The sequence below is a fragment of the Megalops cyprinoides genome, chromosome 23 (genome assembly GCF_013368585.1).
Source record: "Megalops cyprinoides isolate fMegCyp1 chromosome 23, fMegCyp1.pri, whole genome shotgun sequence".
NCBI classification, from domain to species: Eukaryota; Metazoa; Chordata; class Actinopteri; order Elopiformes; family Megalopidae; genus Megalops; species Megalops cyprinoides.
Window position 1 is genome coordinate 17,851,989 of NC_050605.1, and position 14,727 is coordinate 17,866,715.

A 14,727-nucleotide genomic window follows, 5' to 3' on the forward strand; every position below is an offset into this window, starting at 1 on the left:
ACAGCCCAACCTACCTCCAAGAACTCATCCAGCCCTACACACCAGCCCGACCCCTGCGCTCAGCAGCAACTGGACGCCTCGCTCCTTGCATGGTCAAGGCAGGAGGTGCTCGTTCTGCCAGACATCGGCGTTTCACCTACATCGCTCCCCAGTGGTGGAACGAACTCCCTGTCCCGCTACGGACAGCTTCTTCACCCCATTCCTTCAGACGGGGCCTGAAGACGCACCTCTTCAGACTCTACCTGGACTGACCCAGAACACAATTGCTGTCGTAAATTGCTGTGCTTTTTGAATTGTTTCTTGTCGCCGCCTTTACCCTGACACTCATTGCACTGTTTGAAGTTGTTGAAGCTTGCTGTTTGAAGGTGTATCGTATTAGTTGCCCTATACGCTGTAGTTGTGATGTGTCTGATAGTACTGTGTCCTCAAACAGACCTTGCTCTCAGCTGAGAACTGTCTCATTGTGGAACTGTACACATCCTGTCCCCGTACTGTCGCTATACTTACTTTGGATAAAAGCGCCTGCTAAATAAATAAATGTAAATTTAAATTAAAGAGGAACCATTTTATGATTTTGTCATCTGCTCAATAATGGAAGCAGTTCACCATTGTGTCTCCTGCTCCAGCCAAAATTAAGGATGATAATTCGCCTTTCAGATTAGGCCGAGCGGGGAGTATCCTGTCAGAATTCCCACTGGGCACTGTTTCGTTTTTCGTCATAATTACAAAAATTTGCGCTGAAACTGCACGTTTTTTTCTCCCGTCCATTCTAAATAATTAATTGGTTAATTGCTCTGACCGTTTCAGATTAATTTTAACACGTGATATTCGATTAATAAAATCTTTAGCTCGAATGCGCCATCTGACCTTGTCGCCTGTGTCTGTGAAGGACTCCTGCCCTTTCAAAAATGGGGTATGGGGTCTCGATTCTGTACTGATATTTACATGGGGTATTGTTTAGATTCTGTATACAGGGTATAACTTGCCATACCTGCCATCTCATTACATAAATATTTTGGTGCACAGAAACACAATTTGCATATCCAGTTATTAAGGAAAAAACACGATAAAGGTCGTGAATTAGGCATTTATTTAAGATCATTTTAATGTAAAAATTGGCTTCGAGCATAAGAGGCAGAGGTTTTAACCTCCTTGGCGCGATTGTGCAGCCATCCTAGTGCGTGAACTCGTAAGTAACACGTGTAAGCATTGGGGGAAGTCTCTTTTTTCATCGTTGACAACGCGAGCTGGCTTTGGTTGGTTTACAAGCCCCATGTGACACAAGTGCTCTAACGAAAAACCATTGCGCATTGTCCGCGATGACAAAAGAAACTCACCCATTCCCAATGGGCAGCGAAACGTCACGGTTTGCCTCCTGTCGCGTCCCTGTTCAACCCCAAGGAGTGATCTGTTGTCGTGGGCTGGTGCGCGACTGTGTCTGATAGCGTGCGTGTGCGAGGGGGTGCATCACTACGGTACAACTTCGTGGGGGGACTAGACACTTCAATAAAAATGGCTGCCGCTACAACCGACAGCGCTGAACAAGATGCCCCATCGCCAAGCAGCGAAAGCGGGGCACTGCTCTCAGGAGAGGCCGAGGAGAAGACGCAGGGCCTGCAGGCTCCGAAAGAGGAGCCGGTTGACAGCGAGGCGATAAAAATGGAAGAAGCGGACGGCGAGCAGCGCGAAGGGGAAGGGGACGTCAAGCCTCCCGTTGTGCCCGAAATAACCGAAGCGGCAGCGGCGGTGGGTTCGACGGGAGAGGATGAGGAGGAGGAAGAGGACATGGGCTGCGAGCTCACCGGAGCCGGGGAGAGCCCGGAGCAGCGCAGCCCGGAAAGCTGCAGCGACACCGGGGACGGCGCGGAGAAGGAGCTGAAGCAGGAACAAAGGGAGGAAAACGAGTCCTCATCCAGCGAAAGCAGTAAACCGGGCAAAGGAGACGATGGCACGGAGAAGAACGGCACCAGCAGCAAACGGCGAGCCAGCGTGGAAATGTCTTCTTCGGACGGGGAGCCTCTGAGCCGCATGGACTCGGAAGACAGGTCAGAAAATGAAAGACTTTGACAAACGCAAACTTTCTTGCTTGCTACTTAGTTATATGAACGCAACCAGTACGGAGTTAATAGGTTGATAGCAAGGAATTATCCGGACACTTTTAACGTTTAAATTATGGAGTAACAGTATAATCTAGTGTACACATTTTTTTTTTCCAAACGGGAAGCTGCCCCCATTTCTCCCATACCGTCACAAATCATAGTCGGAGTTTTGGGCGCATCTTGTGTTAATTCCAAGTTCAGTCCAACAAAAATGGAGTTGACCGGCGGCAACACCACCTGCTGCAATTCAGAGTCCATTTGTGCTGAGGGGAGGGGTTGCACTTAGTTGTATATTCGGTATCAATAGTAGATTGTTCCCCCTCTACATTGATTTCAGGTCGTTTATGAATTGCAGTAGCTAACGGACCATGTTCAGTTGGTGATATTTAAATTTTGGGACACAATGAAGTGAGTCTGCGCGCGTATGGGTAAATGGAAAGTGGGCAGCCAGCGACCCAACCCCACAAATCAGCGAGATTGATAAAGATCGGATCTTTAACCAAGCGTGCCGGTGTTAGACATCGGATTAGTTTTGAAGGATACTCATTTCAGTCATTAAAATGACTAAGCATTTGAACTAGTTGGAAATTAAAGGTCTCCTACTTGTGCTATTAACGTTACTGAGAAGCCCGGCGCGTAACTTGTTGCATCCAAACTGGAAGACCATCGAATGCCAGTAAATCAGTGTTCTTAAATTGTCTGTGTACGGTTACGGATTCAGGTTGAGAGATGGTCGATGTCGTGTCTTTATAATATAATAACGCCCATGGGTTCGTTATTTGTAGGCCATCTTTGAATTTCTTTGGTTTATTTTGGGTTAATTGGAGGGCGGATAAACGTGCATGGAGTTGGACGCTTTTGTATTAGGAATTGTAACCCTGTCGTATCAATGTTAGTTTTAAAATGTTTGAAATGGTTACTCAAGTTAGTTCTTGTTGATTTGGTTGTTCAAGCAGCAGCACTAACACTGGTGAAATGTGTCATTTTTGTAATCAAGAAGAGATTTTTCAGCTATGAATGTGCGAATAATTTAGGACGTGCAAAACATGCACGAGGCTGCAGGATTATAAAAGAACGGGATAGTGACGCTGGTAAAATTAGCCCTTTATTTTTCTCTGAAAACCTGAAAACGCCATATTAATAACGCTTACACTCGCAGTCAAGTGGTCCAGGTCTGACTTTGTGAACGTTATAGATTTTAACAGAAGGTTAAAGAGAAAGGAGTATACTTTCACACTGACGGGACACATGCGTCGGGGCAATTGTGGAAAGTACGTGCAGCAGGGTTTACCCGCTTGGTTGGTGCATGGCATAAATTTCCGTGTCAGTTAGGGCTTGCAGGTGTTGCTGTGCAGTTATGCAGTTTAGACCTTTATCTGAGGCAGTTTTTTTTTCCTCTGCAGGGCCTCAGATTTTGATGATGAGATAGTCTTCTTATTGATCTGTCATCCTGCCATGAGTAGTAGCCTAATATTTTTAACCGCAGTGAGATAGGTAGGATGTCAACATGATCTGATACCCAGTACTGTAATTCCAGGCATGTGTGTGTGTTTATTTTAATAGACAGTTGTGAGTGCCTGAATCAAGTCATCTTGATTTTGGAGCAATTACTGGCTGAAGTTGTACATTATAAAGTAAAATTATGAAATTCTGTTTCGTTCTGCCTCCAGAGCTCTTTCTCGGTTTCCCCTTTGTCCTTTTTCACAGGCTTTGCCAAAGTCTTTTCTTTTTTTCCTCTTTTTCTCTTTTTTTAAAGGTTATCAGGGTTCCCAGAAGGCCTGCCATCACTTTAGTGTGTGCTGGGGTCATGCAGAGTACAGAGCTCTCCTTTCCGTTCCTAACGGGTGAACTTAAAGATGTGACAGAACAGGACGCTCATTCAAGCTCATGAGTCATGTGTCACAGTGTTCTGCTGACACTGAACCTCAGCAAAGGGGACTAGACTCCCTATCTTGCTGATTCAGGCCAAGTAGACGCCTTAACACCGGAGTCTGCATGTGCTTTTCTTCAGTGTAGACTGTAGAGACGGTATGCAAAACCTTTACCACATAGGGAGAGTTCCTGTCCTTTCATATTCTAAACTCTGTGTGTGTGTGTGTGTGTGTGTGTGTGTGTGTGTGTGTGTGTGTGTGTGTGTGTGTGTGTGTGTGTGTGTGTGTGTGTGGTAGGACAAGTGACAAATGATAGAGACACACCTCCCCCCACTTTTGAAGCAGGTTCAGTGCCATCTGTGCTGTGAGTTTGTGAGGAGTTAACAGAAGCACAAAATCACCATTGTTCAGACTGGACAGGGGACAGAGGGTACTTGTTGCAGTGTGGCCTAAATTAATGCACCTTTTATTACGCTATGATGTGCATGCCAAATGCATGCAGGACAAGGAGCCGAAAGGAAAGCGAGAGAATTTCGCTGTTTGGCCATGACGTGATTACAGCAGCACTGGAAGCCTGCCTTGTTGCGTTGAGCCAATTAGCAGATCCACATTCAGTAAACAGGATTTTAATCAGTCAGGGCATAGCTCCAGATTCCTGCTCAAATGAATCCTTGTCTCATGTCAGTCTGCCTGTGAGCTGAAATTTACTCTAATTATATTGAGCCTGAAGGACAGGCCCTATGGAGGATCCTGTTATTAAAAACCAGAGTTGGGAAACCTTGGGTAACTCAGGGTGACAGACGAGCCCTTTGGCGTGGATTCTGTCAGCCCGTTTGATGAGTGGTGGTGGTGCTGCCTGTGTTTAGGTTGTGCAATCCAAGCAGCTGCTTCCAGCCACTTGTGTGCTGTGTGCTTACAGCCATCACTTTGGTAAGACACATAAAAACAGCCACACAAACTCACTCACTCCACTCACTCTTATTCTGTGTGTTTTGAGTTCTCGCTCAGTGTGAAGTCTGTCGCTGGAGATATCAAGGTCGAGGGCTCTGACGAGAGGTTGGAAACCGGCTCTTTTCAGCAGAGCCCAGTGAAAAACGGTGTTTCTGTGTGACCAAAAAAACCTCAGCTAGACTTGACCTGTGTGGGCCGTGCGCACCGTCTGTGCAGTGGTGTTAAAGAGAGACTTGTGCAGGCAGGCAGTGGCAAGCACCTTCCTGTTACAGCAGTGTCAGACGTCCCCGGGGGCTGCCAAACACCCTGCCTCGTCACAGAGGGCACAAGGTGGCTCTTGTCCACAGCTGGGACGTGGTTTCCAAAGAGAGCAGCGCCAGCCTTGTGCCAGGTTGGAGGGGCGACCGGCTGCCCTCACGGCAGGTGTGTGTATTAAACCATGGGTTTTTAACCGTCTCTACTGAAACTGTGGGTGTTTACTAATACCTCTGAAAGTCCGGGTTTTTATGTATCCCTGCTGTAGCTGGGGGGTTTTTACTCGTCACCACAGGCAGATGCAGCTCCAGCAGTTCTTGCCATCCGTCTTCACACGCATGCAGTTTTGTCGCAGTGATGCTGCTTGGAAAGCACAATTTTTTGTAGAATTGAGGACAGCTTGGTTCTTGAAAGGGAAAAAAAAGCCTTGCACTCAGAAAATAATCGGTGAATAAATTAGGTCAGTTTCAGTGGTTATCTGCAGTGTCTGCAGACGAGACTCGAGACTCGTTTCCTTGAACGAAAACCACACTGACCAATCAGCATGTGAATCCTTCTGAGGTTACTGTGCAATGAGGTGCATTGGCCACAAACCCACACTTTCACAAGATTTACCTCCACCTTTGCACGGAATGGATCGCTTTGAAGCCTTCAGCACCGTGTCTACAACATGTGACACCCTGGCATGTAGAAACCCACTGGAATGTGTGAGATGCGACTTCACCTCCACTTTCCATCGTAACGCCTCACATCTGAATAGCTGTATAACTGAATTCTGTTGATCCCTGTCGTAGAAAGTAGAATTCATAGAGCTTGGCATTGTCATGTATTTCTCCAAGACTTTTCTTTAAACTCTTCACAGTGTGGCTTATTGCGGTCTGGTTTCACTCCCTCTCTGGTGACTCTTGTATATTTTTGCTTAATGTGGAAAGTGAAGCATTAATTCGTGTATGCATGGGTGCCTTCTGTGTACCACCAATCGGAAATCCGATTTCGAGCGAATCGCATGACGAAGGGACAGATTGCAGAAGGCAGCGCCCTCTGGTGGTGTGCTGTTGGCTCAGTGAGTCGTCACCACGGAAGCGGGCAGGGCGTCGGCCTGGGGCCACGGTGCCCGTGGGCGAGCGGCCCCCGCGGCCCAGCCGCCAGAGCATCCATCTGTGGGGATCCCAGGGCGGCTCCGGTCCTCCCCCTCTTTAGCCCAGCCCCTCTCGTCTCTTTGAGAGCTGAACTGGGCCCTTATAACCAGATTGATTCATGAGCTCATAAAGGAGTGAGGGAGTAATGCAAGGCTGTCATTGCATGAAATAAGCATCACGTTCTGCACAGGCATTTGAATGCTGATACAGTCTGACTGGGCAGTTGCATGAGTTATTGTGAGATTCACAAAGTAGTTATCTTGTGTTAGCTATTAATCACTAGTGACTTGGAAAAAAAAAAAAAAAAAGCACAGACGCATTCTTAATTTGGCATCCGTACTTGCCTGCATGCTAAAGGGGACATGTGGCTTAGAAGAAATAGCTCATATGCTTGCAGACTCTGTACCAAAATGGAGTCTGACCCCCCCCAAATTTGTGATTCCTGTGAAATTAGGAGAGACTTTGAACATAAGGGCTCATCTCAGCCTTACACTAATTAGAGCGTCTGTGTCTGCAGTAGGTTGTTTTTAACTGGAGCAGTCACAGACATCTTCACTTCTTCACTTCGCTGTATGATGGGGGTTGTCATTGTTCTACAGCAACAAAAGATGATGGCACGCACCAGTTTTAATGAGCTGCAGGACAGGCGGATGGATGGAAGGGACGTCTCCTGAAAGAAAAAAGTGGGGTTGCGCATTGAGAGGGAAACGCTGAAAGCGCTGACGGTCCACGGTGTCTTTGTTCTGCTTGTCCTTGGTGTGTTTGCAGGCTGTGGTGGCGGCGCGGTTTGCGGTGACATGGAGGAGAGGAATGGTGTTCAATCAGCCGCTCAGTCTCCGAGAGAAGGGAGTTAATTTTCCCTCTATGGGCTGGCAGTTTGGGGTTTTGTGTCAGAAGTCGCCGAGGCGAAGCTAATGAGAGAGGCACCCTGTCAGAATCGAACTGCAGATCAATCAGGCTTGAAGATTCTGGGGGAAGTCCGCAGGAGGTAGAGGCGGCCCGCGAAAAAAGCACCTTGTCTCTCGTGTCCCTTGTCATTACGATCAACTGTCCGTGGAGGCAGAGGCTGCAGTGAGTCATACAGAGAGACGCCTTTCAGACCTCACCTCCTCGCAGGCATCTCAAAGCCGTGAAGCGCCCTGCGTGGTTTCAAATCATCAAGTATGTTCAAGGCTAATTAGCCGTTGTTTGATTCCTGTGTGCATATTCACAGCGTGTGTTTACAGATTAATATCTTTGCTGGGCCCCACAGCTTTTTTTTTTTCCTTTTGTATTTGCTGAGAAAATACAGTGCAGTGTATTGTGAATGTGTATGCAAACTTCTTGCTTAACCGAAATGATTGAAGTGTCTTTGAGTTGTGCTGCAAGCACAGTACCTCTCTCACAGTGCCTGCTGTTGAGGGGCAGAATAGTTCATCTGCTGGAGGTGAAGATTAGCGTCTGGTTCCTGAATCCTGAATGTGGATTAGTATTTGTGCAGTCCTTTAACATGGGCCGTCTGACCCTGAGCGGCCTCAGCTGCATGACCACAGTGCAGTGGTGTTCCTCGCAGACCCCCCCCCCAGGACTGAAGAACAGTAGTCATAGACTAACCCTCTTATGGAGCAAACAGCAGGATCCAGGCCTCACATTCATGCAGGTGAATGCCTGGAACCTGCAACCCTCTGGTTTCAATGTTTGCTCCTTAATCGCGATTTCACATGAAGGGTCTCCACTTTGCTGTACAAGATGACTTGGTACATCAGAAGTTTTTTTTTTTTTTTAGCATTGACACTGGAGCTGTTGCAGGTGTGTTTGGTGTTAGAGCTCAGGTTGGCAGGTTTGTAATTGGGAGGGCTTCCCTCCACTGGTACACTGGCCTGTTAGGAAAAAGCAGTGTAGCCTGGAATATCTGCCTCTGGCATGGCCAGCACTTATACGGTTGGGTGCTACTTACAGTTATAATTCAAACAGAGAGAAACTGTGTGCACCTGTGATAAGATAGTTGAGCCATAAAGGTATACTGGAGTATACTGCAGACCGCCTGACTTGGGCCCTTTTGCCAGCATTATATGATTATGATCCTGGCAGGACCTTTGCTCTGGCTCTGTGGACCTCTCTCTCTCTCTCTCTCTCTCTCTCTCTCTCTCTTTCTCTCTCTCTCTCCCTCCAGCATTATATGATTATGATCCTGGCAGGACCTTTGCTCTGGCTCTGTGGACCTCTCTCTCTCTCTCTCTCCCTCTCTCTCTTCACCCCCCCCCCTTCTCCCTCTCTCTGTGTAAAGGACAGACCGTGTGAAAAATAATGTAAATATGATTAGCCTTGAGAGGAAGGAAAGCTGGATAAAAGCAATAAAAGCAGTATTAATGATCACAGTAATCATAACAGCAATAATAACACGGCTTGTTTATGCTGGCCTCAGTGGCCGCTGTCCCAAGGGCTTTGACAGTTGGCTGTGCAGATTGTTTTAATGTCAGGCAGGGTTAGAAGACTTGGAAGAGAGCTTTCTGAGTTTTCAGAGAAGAAAGTTCCCCGGATTTCTGTGTATGACTCCCAGCAGCCTAGAGAGTGGAGCTCTGTGTCTCTTACTGGTTTGCAGAGTGAGCACAGCCTGTCCTGTCTGGCGGCGTCTGCCTTGGCTGTGCTCGGCGAATCTGTACTGTATCAATATTCTTCTCTGTTTGAAATTTCTCAATGCAGTCAGGTGGTCCCTCTCTCCCTCTCTCCCGCTTTCCCTCTCTCTCTCTCGCCCCGGGGTGCGAGCGCATTGGTTGTCCTTGTTTGGTTTGGACGGCTCCGGAATAATCTAATTCCTCCCCATTTCCTGAGCTCTGTCCGGTTATGGGTCCCTGCAGACAGCTGTACGCTCGGAACGGGGGGGAAAATCGCACCCGAGCACTGAAGAGCCGCAGGAAGCGCGTCCGCTACGAGCGGAGAGCGGCCGGTTCCTCTCTGGCTCGCAGCGTAAACGGCGGCCGCAGGAAGAGCAGTCGCACAGCGGCCTGCTGTTTAAAGAGGACTGCTGCTCTGCTGTGCCCTGCCTGAATCCCCGAGTCCTGCTGTTCGGGAGGCTGGAGCAGGTCAATAAGAGCTCTGTTCCTCTCCTGGCAGCATCGGACTCGGGAGCCCAGGAGGGGAAGAGAGTGTCTTCACAGTGACTCTAGGGAGGGCCTTGTGCTCCACCCACTCCATTTATATCCATTTTTATCCATTTATACAGCTGGATTCTGGACTGTGGCAATTGTGGGTTAAGTACCTTACCCAAGGGTACAACAGCAGTGGCCCAGCGGGGAATCGAATGAGCAGGCTTTCGGTTACGGGTCCTGCTCCTTACCATTACGCCACACCCCTCCCGACCCCATCTGTGGATCCATGGCTGCCCCCCTCATCCTGCTGGGAGGATGGGACCCTTGCCCCCGTGCAGTGATGTCAGGGGTGTTGGAGACCGAATGGAGAGGGAGGAGTTACTGCTCTGAGCCTCACCTGGTGAAGGATCAGCCAGCTCAGAACAAATTGAAAGGACTCTAAATCTTTTTCACAGCGGAAAATGGGACCTCCAGACCTCCAGGTGGAGAGGTCGCGACCCTGACAGCCCTGTCCCAGCTGCGTCTGTTAGGCTGTTTTATAGATGTACACACCCGCCTTTTAACAGGGGGACCAGACGGCTCCCGTAAAAGGTCTAAAGCTTGCTATTTGTTGTGCATTTTCTCTTATAATGAAAGCCATGAGTGTTACCCTCCCCTCCGCTCCGGGGAAGGGGGGCATCAGTGGCAGGGCAGATGTTAGGTGCTTGCCTTTCTGTTCACAACCAGTGTAGCTCTCAAGCGCCGCCCTGGAGGAGAGACACTGCTAGCATGCAGTGGACTGCTGAATTCTGTGCTGTTCATTTCTCTGCATCGTCACACATGTAGAACGCAGAAACACAACTTTATTTACAAAGCTGTAGATTTAGCCCCAAAATAAAGCGACGCCATTGGTTGTTGATAATTCTGCTAATTTGCATATTCTGTAATGTTGCTTCATGTCCATTTCGTGCAATTGCCACCAGTTCAGCTTTAATAGCATACCAGTTAGCGCTAGCTACCTAGCCATGCTGCCATTTGTAACTGTGGTGCATGTGAAATTGCCCACATTAAGAGCAATAGATGGGACTCCCAGCTGTATTCAGGTTCTGGGTGAATGAGCCCACAGTGAATAAGCAGGGGACCCTCCTCTCAGGGTCTGCGGTGGGTTGTGACTGCCCGAGGCTTGTCCCTGTGGGGAAACTGCTTTGTTGTGAACACTTATCTCGTTCTGTCGCTCATTCTGTTTCCTTCCCCGTCTGGCTGACGGAACTTGGCAGTGCCCTCAGAAGCAGTGGCTCTGTTAAATATCACTGCTCTGGACTCCCTCGGGTCTTGGAACGGCAGCAGCCAATGTTGACCAAAGGAATGCGAGGCGGCGTCTTTCCCGTCTTGAGTTTATGAGTGGCGGTGGGTGGGTGCAGCTGCAGGCATCCCATAATAAGGGCTGCTAGTGGGTTGTTAATCACCGACTCGTATTGAACCAATCGAAGGATGTTTCTGTCTACGGTATAACAGATTGATTGGTTCCAATTGGTCAGTCAGTGGCTCCACCCACTTTGGAGTTCATGAAGCCACACTGTGCCACTATGCCTTATCAGTGCTTTCCCTGTTTCCAAAAGTCTGGCCAGTTTGTTGTGTCACGTCTGGTTCTGACGTAGCTGGCTGCGACCTCTGACCCCTAGTCTGGCTGCTGTGTTGTCTGGGATGCCTGAGGCGTCCGAGTTGAACTGCACTCATGGATCAGCTGTTACTCTCCTGAGCTGGACTTGTCTGGGGCCTCAGAACCTAAATGGTCAGCTTTGAAAGCAGCCCGCAGGGCTCCCTTAAGAGCATTACATCACTTCATTTAGCAGACGCTCTTACCCAGAGCGACTTCCAAATAAGTGCATCACTATGTTAAGTGTAGTTATCGCAAAATATTGCAAGAGGTCAGTAAGATGCAAAGTTAAGTGCTAGGCTAGTGTAGAGTGCTCTTTTTGTAATGAAAAAGGCAATCGATAGGATAGATAGACACGGACAGGGAGAAAGGTAGGCTAGAGATCCGGCTTGAAAAGATGAGTTTTAAGTTTTTTCTTGAAGAGCACACACTGCCGAGCTCCCTAAAAGATCGAACTCTGGTGAGCTCCCTTTAAGATTGAGCTCTGGCCCGTACACTCCCCTGTAGCAGGAGTGCAAACGGCTAACACAGAGGGTGGGTTTGCGATGGGGGCACTGCTGCAGGAGAGGCTCACAGGGTTGCTTATATTTCAGTCGCCGTCTCCCTCTCTCTCTCTCCCCTCTGTCTCTCGTAGACGGATTACCCCTCTACAGAGCTGGGGCTGCTTAGCACCTCCCTCCCAAAACAGTGCATGGACCATGTGCCACTTCTACCTAAGAAAAGCTTACAGTCATGGGCTGTTGTGCTTCCCGGTATATATAAAAAAGGATCATTTTTCCCTGCAGCTCATTGCAGTCAAGATCAGTACTCTAGTGCCAGCCAAGGCTGGCATCTACTGCCTGGAAATTATAAGAAGCAGGTGTGGGTAAAGTTGGTAGTAGCTACAGAGACCCCAGCCTATCGCAGTGACTGTGTAGACTCGTCCCAGTGTTAGAAGGGTGGTGCTGCTAATGGCTAGGGCTGTACTCCTGTACATCTGACGGAGGCACTTCACCTGACTTGTTCCAGTTAACAGATTGCAGCTGTATAAACAGACCGTATGGAACATGTTAGCATTATAAATGACTGCAGATAGGGCTGTTTAAACAAAGAGATTGAGTGTTGTAAAGCAGGCACCCCGCTCTGTCCCCGGTCTAGAGTTAGCATGAGTTGATTTAAATCTTGTGACCCCTCTGTCACCCCCAGCAGCACCCTAATGTAGCTCTGCTTTGACTCCTTTGTGACTCGGCAGTGGCTCTTCTTTGACTCCGTGGTAACCGTCGTCTCCCCCAGTCTTCTGCAATACCAGCAGCATCCTGAGGTTACTTTGCAGTGACTCCTGTCTCACCCCTCAGTAGCAAGGCAGTGACTCTGTAGTGACTCCTTTGTGACTCCTTTGTGCCGTGACCATAGCCTCCCCTGCTATCTTGCAATTTGAGCAGTACTTTGAGGTTGCTTTGCAGTGACTCTTGTCTCACCCCTCAGTGGCCCTGCAGTGACTCCTCTGTGACTCCTCTCCCTCCCGCAGCATCAGCAGCACCCTGATGGACATGGAGAGCACGGCGTCCAGCGGCCGCTCCACCCCCGCCATGATGAATGGCCAGGGCAGCGCCACGCCCTCCTCCGCTAAGAGCATAGGCTACACCTGCTGCTGGGACCAGTGCCACATCTGCTTCAGCTCCAGCCCGGACCTGGCCGAGCACATCCGCGGTCTGCACGTGGACGGCCAGCGCGGCGGGGTGAGCGTTAGCGGCCGGGCTAGCCTTTATCCTCCACCTCCAGTGGAGAATTCACGCCTCCTTGCGCCGCTTCGCATTTGTCTCCTACACCTCCAAATGTGGCAGTCTTAGACATTAATGAAATGCATTGTCTTAGAGTTGAAAGTTAAAAGGTTACCGCTGCTTCATTTGTTACTCAGAGTTAAGGACAAAGTGTTTTCACCGCCAAACTGTCTCTGAGGCTTCCCTTGCATGCTCTGTTTTTTGTCATCTCTTTCTCTGCAGACCTTCTTGTCATCTCTCTCTCTCTCTCTCTCTCCCTCTCCCTCCATTTGTCTTTTCTTTAGCCTCTCTGTATTTTCCCATCCTTTTATTCTGTTGTCTCTCTCCTTCTGTGGTGCGTGTTGGTCTGTGACATGTTTCTCTGTCTTACGTGCAGTGTTTTGTGTGGTTGAGGCTGCTCGTATTGAGCCTTTTCTATTGTACAGTTCTTGCACAGAGCTGTAATTATACGGTGTCAACTGATAGCTGCTCCCTCCGTGTTCTTGTGACACTGTTATACTACTACAGACATGAGTCTGTGTGTGTGTGTGTGTGTGAGTGCCATTATCTTTTGACAGAGGCCACAAGGGGTAATTGGCTATAATTTGCTAGTCATTTTATTGAAAAAACATTGTCCAAACAGTGCAAAGATTGAAACAGTCCCTGCTTTCTGTGCATTGTGGGAAAGCCTAGCATGTCGTGTCCTGTACCCGTGACAGTGTTTTTGGCTGCAGGCAGATACGCTGAGGATAATCCAAACTTCCTGTTTTAAATTCAGAACAGCTGGGAAGCGCCTGCAATATATAATGGTCTCAGAGGAGATTAAAAACAGCTTGAATGTGTTTTTTTTTTTTTTTTTTTCCTTTTTTTTCTGAAATTAATTTTCTTTCACTCTTAGTTTGTCTCAGTAAAGGGGTTGACTGAAAAGGCTTGGGTGAATTACTTCAGGTGATAGACTGTGTCATCACTCTTAGCGTCTGAAAAATGAGCAGCTTCTCTGTCCTCTAATGTTGAATAACTGTATAGGTTATGGCTAGCATAAGCATTAGAAACCTCAGGGTTCCTGCAGACAGACTGAAGACTTATTTTTGAGTATGTGAAGTGCTCCCAATATCCTGTAATATCCACACCTTATAACAAGGTTCAGATTAGTATAAAGGTATTGACAGCTTGTTTTCCATATCTTTGTTCGTGGGGTGTGTGCGTGTGTGTGTGTGTGTATATGTGTGTGTGTACGTACAGTTGATAAGCGTTCCTTGCGTGTGCTGCCGGCTCACAGCTTGTGCGTTTGTGTGTTTTCCCGCGTCGCAGGTGTTTGTGTGTCTGTGGAAAGGCTGTAAGGTGTACAACACTCCCTCCACCAGCCAGAGCTGGCTCCAGAGGCACATGCTGACGCACAGCGGGGACAAGCCCTTCAAGGTGGGACTGGCAAATCGCCTGACGCTGCTGCACAGACACTCGGCCAGATATGTTATACGTGATTTCAGATGGACAGACAGACACAGACAGACAGACAGGTAGCAGACAGATAACAGATAGGCAGATGGATAACAGCCAGTCAGATAGATATCAGACAGCTAGATTACAGACAGATGGGTAGGTAGACAGATAACAGACTGCCAGATAGGTAAGTAGGCAGACAGATAGATATATGAGGTAGAATGTAGCAGTGGTAATCGTCCTGTCTTGCTCTCCTGCATTGGGAATGCTCTGGTGTGACTATGGTGCTTTAGGTCCAACTTCAGTTCTGCTTGGTCCCTGTAAAGTTAGGGCAGCAACAGTGTGATGGTATTGATTTAATTTAGGTTCAAGGGCATTGGGTTACTATTGGTCCGTATGGTCACATAAAAACACTTAAAAGGAAGGCTTGTCCTCTTTTAGTCCTTGCTTTTTAATAAGAGTCTCGAAAGAAAACGCTCCCAGCGGCCATCTTGTGTGTGTTAAGCTCTCTCGGGGACGTAAACATCCA

At 48.3% G+C, this 14,727-nt stretch overlaps 1 protein-coding gene across 1 annotated transcript in view; it reads left to right on the top strand.

Annotated features, from left to right (window-relative positions):
• Window positions 1–1,358: 1,358 nt before the first annotated feature.
• Window positions 1,359–14,727, top strand: part of LOC118770410 (zinc finger protein AEBP2-like) — a 40,529-nt gene continuing 27,160 nt past the window's right edge. The window contains exons 1-3 of the mRNA XM_036518056.1: window positions 1,359–2,045; window positions 12,527–12,737; window positions 14,070–14,177. Of these exons, the coding sequence (XP_036373949.1) occupies window positions 1,513–2,045; window positions 12,527–12,737; window positions 14,070–14,177 (852 nt within the window). The 5' untranslated portion in view covers window positions 1,359–1,512. The remainder of the gene's footprint in view (window positions 2,046–12,526; window positions 12,738–14,069; window positions 14,178–14,727) is intronic.